General features: G+C 35.7%; 1 protein-coding gene across 2 annotated transcripts; it reads left to right on the top strand.

The window, feature by feature from the left end:
• The first annotated feature begins 4,098 nt into the window (after positions 1 to 4,098).
• LOC145036974 (transcription factor GTE2-like) lies at positions 4,099 to 6,222 on the top strand. 2 transcript variants are annotated; one of them, XM_078985510.1, is made up of 4 exons: positions 4,099 to 4,397; positions 4,504 to 5,644; positions 5,720 to 5,867; positions 5,948 to 6,222. In XM_078985510.1, exons 2-4 carry the CDS (start codon positions 4,532 to 4,534, stop codon positions 5,968 to 5,970), a joined length of 1,284 nt encoding a protein of 427 aa, XP_078841636.1. In that variant the 5' UTR covers positions 4,099 to 4,397; positions 4,504 to 4,531; the 3' UTR covers positions 5,971 to 6,222. The 2 variants fall into 2 exon arrangements, with proteins under 2 accessions (XP_078841636.1, XP_078841635.1); XM_078985509.1 differs by having other exon boundaries at positions 4,099 to 5,644.
• The last annotated feature ends 387 nt before the right edge of the window (positions 6,223 to 6,609 follow it).

Raw genomic sequence — 6,609 nt, 5'->3', positions numbered from 1 at the left:
AGTCAGATATGTAATGCGCATCCTTGCATGTGTACTATAATATGAAAATATTCAGAAGAACAAGAATTCTTAAAATTCCTCTTTAAAAAAATATTGACTCATAATTTGGCAAAAAAAAAATCATATAAGACTATGGTGTTGATTGTTTTTTTTTTCCAAGAAGAGTTTCGTGATTTCTTTTGTTTGCGTCATACAAACAACACACAAACTCAGTGTTTTTAGAATATCACAAACCTAAATAGTTATGTGTATCATCTTTTTCGAGCAAGCATAGACTCACTTATTTTCAAGTTTACAAACGTTTTTCAAGTAAAATAAAAAAGGCAGATTTTTATTCATATTACAAAATTTGAATATTACATTTATGTCCTTATATTTTTTAAAACTACATATACGACCAAGTTCACATCTATATCCAAACCAATATTTTATTTAGGATTAAACAGTTTAATATTGAAGAACTTATCTAAAATCCAAAATACCATAAGATATTACTAAACTACTGTTCTCAAATTAAAATTTATGATTAACAATTTAATTAGAATTAGAACAAATTTTAATTTATTTTAGCAACTTGCAGATTTTAAAAAACAAAATAGTATTCTTCTTGCAAACTGTACAAGTTTGGTCTACATTTTCTTTTGCAGATGTGTGTATATGTGTTCCATAAATTGTATATCTTTCACCTCTTAAAAAATAAACAATACATGAGTATAAAAAATGAGATACAATTTAAAATACAAATATTATCCCCTTTTATACATTTTGTGAATTACTGAACATATATTTTGCAAAAAGTAAATAAATATAAGATGATAGCCAGATCAAGTTAATATATTTCAGGCATCAAATGACTTCACAAATAGGGTGCTAGTTTATTTTTGGGAAATTAACAAATATAGGACAACTAAGTTTGGTGTTTGTTTTGGATTAGTTATTAAAATTATTATTTATTTATGTATGTATGTATTTTGCGTGTTAGATTCCGAAAGTTTAATTTCATGGGGCTTGACCCCTCAGCTAACATGTTTTCAACATAACTCCACTTTCATAGCATGAGGGCCGTATTAGAGAGTGTGTCAACATGAACGATGGCCAAGTGCCTCCTAAAGCCCATTTTTTATGTATCTATTTACATTTTTATAAGAGAAAAAACGTATTGATACAAAGTCGTCATAGACAGTGAAAAAAGAGAAAAACCAATGGAGCCAAGATTGGTATAAAAGACAAAGAAATTCCAACCGATTCTTCATGAATTTAAGTAATTAATCATTTTATATATAAAAATTACTATTAAAAGCCTCAAAAAAAAAATTGTTTGGGTTTCAAATCGGCTTAAATTGGCATTGCATGACATCGTACGCGGCAAAGTGGGTTTCATGTTAATTACACATGTTAACGTATTCACCACTATCACAAATTTTTGATTAATGATAATATCTTATGATAGAAAATAAAAGAGGCAATGTTATTCAATTTTAGTAACATTTACCATAGTTAGCACTTAGACCATTTTAAAAAAATAATCAAATGTAGCCACACCTTAGGTATAGTTTTCAAGATCACTGCGATCACTAGCATCCAGACCCTTCAATTTTTATCTGGTGAAACATTTTATTCATAATTATAGTTCTACCATATACCACTTGTCTTGTCGAGTTTGATGATAAAGTAACTATAAAAAATTAAAATGGAAAATATCATGAAAATGAACCGTAAATTAGAAAAAGGAAACTCACAAGATAGAAAAGGGAGGAGGAAGTGAGAGACATACTTGACTTGTGGTGATATGTGGTGACAGTGTCACTTGTCATGGTTTATGCAGACGCCATGTCACACTTGCCACACTTTAGTTAAAATTTATCATTTGCTAGACATGAGTTGCCACACTTGCCATGCTATTTTTTTTAAATACAAAATAAATATTCAGGCATAACATTTTTTAAAAACTAGAAATTCATTAAACTTGAAATAAAAACATATAAATTAAAAAATACAACACACACACACCAAAAAAAAAAATAGAGTTTACAATAAAAAACATAAAAACTAAAATTACCAAACCCAGATAAACCTAAATGACATCTTCATCGGAAAATTGACATTCCAAATTGTCGACCGGTTCTGCGTTAAGATCGATGTGGTCGACATTCCAAATATGTTACGTCAAGTCCCTACAAAGAACATGGTGCGTTTTAACATCATGAACTATTGCCCTCTTTGACATGTACTCTGCGCTTCCAACCTCAAAAGCTTGTGTCGATGGAACAATCTCGTTTTCGCTATTCTTACATATTGCATTTCCTCCGTCTTCGAGGATCATATTATGTAACACGATACAAGTATATATCACTTCGCTCATTTTCTTTTCCTCCATATAAGGCGTGGGATATTTAAGAATATGCAGTTTTGAATGCTCGTTCAACATCCTTTCCCGCCTTCTCTTGAGCTCTCATAAACTTCAACCTTTTTTAATCATTTGGACAAGACAATGATTTCACAAAGCAAGTACACTATGATAGATCCCATCCACAAGATAATACCTGGTCCTATAAGATGTTCCAGCTACTTGAAAGTATGAGTCATGTGCAGTCCTATTATACATGTTGTCAAGTAACGGAGACATGTTAAGAACATTAATGCCATCGAGGGAGTCAATTGAGCCAAAGAATTCATGTCATATCCACATATCCTGTAAGGCCACTACTTTAAGTATAACGGTTGGATAGTCATGATCGCCTTGGGGTGTATTGCTCTTTATGGGCATTCCGACAACAACCCCATGCCCAGTGGAGGCAATTTAGGTTTCCTAACATTCTAGGAAAGTCGTGTACATTTGAGCGATGCGCATACAATGTTAGATGTCACCACAAGTAGGTTTGTGTAGATATTGTGGACCATATAATCTCATGACATACTTGCAAGAATTGTAAAGGCTAGTTCGTGCAATACGTCTGAACATCCTAAGGTTCTCCTCTAGTGCATCGGGGCAAGTGACATATGGTAATTGACGAACTGCAATGATACATTTTTGTATACGAGTAAAACCAACTTTACCTCTAGTATCTCGACGTTGTTGAAAAAATGGACACGCTGCCGTGATATCATTGACGATACGTAAAAACATATATTAATACATATGAAACCAACAACGAAAATAATATATTATAAACGTGGCGTCATCCATAAAGTAATCTTGCATGAGTCGTTCATTAGCCGCCTCATGAAATCTTTGTATGTACATTCTTTTCCTTTGGCGTGCATTCTCCACATTTTCTTGGTGTAGTTGCTCGGTCATCTGTTCCGCCTTCCGAATAACCTTTATGGGGGTTTCAAGCAAGACATCAAACATGCCCGATGAAGATAACGAAAACGATATTTTGAAAGAGTGTATATGAGTTGTAAATTGATTTTGATGAGTTAAAATGGTTAAGGATTGTAGTATTTATAGTAAATAATTAAATGAAAATAGCGGTTGTAGCCACCCCATTGGTCCACTCAACATAGTCAATTTCGACATTTACTAACTGAGATACTCCGCCGAGCTCGGCAAGCCGAGGGGTCAGCCCGATGTGCGCCGAACTCCTCGCCGAGCCCATTCCTTCCGAAGTTAAAGTTAATTCAAAACTTGAGTTCATCTTCATTTATTTGGGTTTTGTATCATCGCGATTCAATTTGTAAAAGAGACACAAGGCGAAGGTTGTGTAATGGCGAGGTGTGAACCCATGTTCAAGCACATTACTATATCTCGTATCAATGTAATGAATGGAGAAAAATCTTATATATGTATATATTTTTACACAAAGCTAAATCACGATTAGATATAATACAAATACAACTATTTTTATTCAAATATAATAAAGTAATAAAATTATCAATATTTTTACAACGAAATTACAAAAAAGGAATGATTTGATCACAACGTCCACGTGTCAACTCTAAACGATCGAAGGGCTCCGTAACAAATTCTTGTTCCCATCAGTTGTGGGGTAGCTCATCAAACGAGATCAGAGCCGTTGAAACAAAAATCGACGGTTGACAGCCTGCCCCAACAATAATCCGGGCAGATTCTTTGCCCTATAAAATTGACACCATACCAACCACACATTCTCACTCGCCCCTTTCTAGCGTGAGGAAGAAGAGGGCCCCTTCAAACCCGAAACCCTCGCCTCTTCCCGTAGCTCTCACCGGTTAATTCTCTCCGGCGACTACTCCTCCGTTTATCCGCCTCATGGCTTCGCGCCATTTTTTTGCCGGAGATTAGTTGCCGGAAGGTAGAAATGTTGTTCTGATTCGACGAGCCTCTTTTATTCTTTCCATTTTGGTCCTCATTGTGGTTTCTATGGCGTCTGCGATTTTATCAAGCAGAAATGAACGAAACTCGGGTGATTTTATGAGTAAATTTACTGACAATAGTCATCTTACTTTCTCCAGATTACAGAATATCACTTGCCCTACTCCTCACTCTAACCCTAACCCTAATTCTAGCCGTTTCTTTAGCAGAAATGTTCATTGGAAAAATCAGGAGCAAATGCGGTCTTCTTGTCCGTCTGGAGCGGTGTTTATCGGTTCGTCGACTAATTCCGTACCGGCGAACTCACATGGATACAGGTACATTACCTACCGTCTTGGTTCGTACACTAGATTAGAGCTTAAAGAGTTGAGAGAAAAGCTAGTTCTGGATCTGGAGCGGGTGAGGAACCTCAAGCATTGGATCTGTTCGACGCCGATACCCAAAACACATTATCAACCCCCGTCGCTGGGGTTACCGCCGGCGCCAGAAGTTGATTTGACGGTGAAAGAACGCCCAAAGAATGCAGTCGGTCAGAAACGTGCGAAACCGTCTTCGTCAGCCAGGGATACGAAGAAGCATTGTGGTGCTCGTATGAAGAACAATACGCAGAGGAGTAAGCTCGTGATGAAGAAATGTGGGCAAATTTTAGGTAAGCTGATGAAGCACAAGCACGGTTGGGTTTTCAATACTCCAGTTGATGCGGCTGCTTTGAAGCTAAGTGATTATCATAAAATCATCAACAAGCCGATGGATCTTGGAACTATCAAGTCGAAGCTTACTAAAAACGAATACGAATCTCCTCTCGCCTTTGCTTCCGACGTCAGATTAACCTTCCAAAATGCCATGCTCTACAATGGCAAGGGCTCCGAAGTTTTCGCAATGGCAGAGCTTCTTCTTTCGCTGTTTGACGAAATGTTCGATCCAAATCATCATTCCAAGAGCCAAAATCGTTCCACCAAACTACCCATAGAACAAAAACCACTTCCAATCGAAAATGAGAAACCAGTATCCAATGTCAGAAAATCAAACCCTGTACCTCCTCAACTCCCACTACATCCAGGCAATACATCGAGTGATAACATCAGAAAGCCAAAGAAGCCGGAGATGACAGAACAGGAGAAATCAGAGCTAGCAGCAGGATTAAACAATCTACAACTGGATCCTGAAGGCATGGATCAGATAATGGCAATCGTTAAGAAAAGGGTTTCCAAATTAGAACAAGATGGAGGTGAAATCGAGCTTGATTTTGGTTTGCTTGATGATGACACGCTATGGGAGTTGCATAGGTTCGTTGGCATCTCCTGTAAGAAGACAATCACTAACATGGGTTCTTCTGTACAGACTAACAACGTAAGTATTCAATCCCTCATTTAATTTACTCGCTACTTCTTCTCTTAAACCTCTCTGATGAACATCGGATATCAGTCTCCAGATATAGAAGAGGAGATTGATATAGGAGAAGAAATCCCATTAAGCAGTTTCCCATTTCTTGAAATCGAAAAAGATGGTTTAACAGTGAGTAGTGGTGGTGGTGGTAGTAGCAGCAGTTCAACCAGTGATTCGTCATCTAGTGGTATGAAATATGAATTCAGTATGATCTTTTCATGGAAAAACTTGTGAATTGTGTTGTTGATCTTTGAAATTTGGTTGCAGATTCAGATGGTTGTTCAGGGTAGAGGAAATGGAGAGATTTCTGGGGGTTTGTGGTGAAAAGTGAAAGGAGAGAAATTCTAACTGTTTTTTTTTGGAGGTGTAGAGAAGGTTATATGTAAAGGAATTAACATGATATGATATGATATGAAGAAAGAAGTTTTAGTTAGAAGAAGGTGAAGTAGGAATTGGAGGAATGTAATTGAGATGGAAGATGGATGGATATGTAGATACTGAAAAGTATGTTCTAAAAAGTAAAAGAGTACGTTTTATGGATAGATGTTTTCTAACTTGAAATGAATGAACAATAAAATTTGATAATTGAAACAAGGAGATTTTGAAAATGGAGATTCTTGGTTAAAAAATGGCAATGATTAGTTGATCATACGTGTGTAATCCATAAACTTAATAAATGAAAAAAAAAAAAAAACAAGCAAACTGACTAACAGGTTGTGGCCATAATTGTTATTATTAATATTTTCTTTTTACATTTCTTTAATCTATAAATGTACATAGAATATTAAAATGGTTTAAAAAACATGATTATTAAACTGGAGCTTTTTTTTTTCCTGGTAAATTAACCAGGAACAATATAATTTTGAAAGAAAAAAAATTAACAGAAAGAAAGAATTACTTTTTAGACTCGGGGAGGGGTGAGGCATAGA

This window comes from Lactuca saligna, chromosome 3, assembly GCF_052625555.1.
Source record: "Lactuca saligna cultivar CGN05327 chromosome 3, ASM5262555v1, whole genome shotgun sequence".
In the NCBI taxonomy this organism is placed as follows: Eukaryota; Viridiplantae; Streptophyta; class Magnoliopsida; order Asterales; family Asteraceae; genus Lactuca; species Lactuca saligna.
The sequence above is the reverse complement of the archived record's forward strand: the minus strand, read 5'-3'. Positions and strand labels throughout refer to the sequence as shown.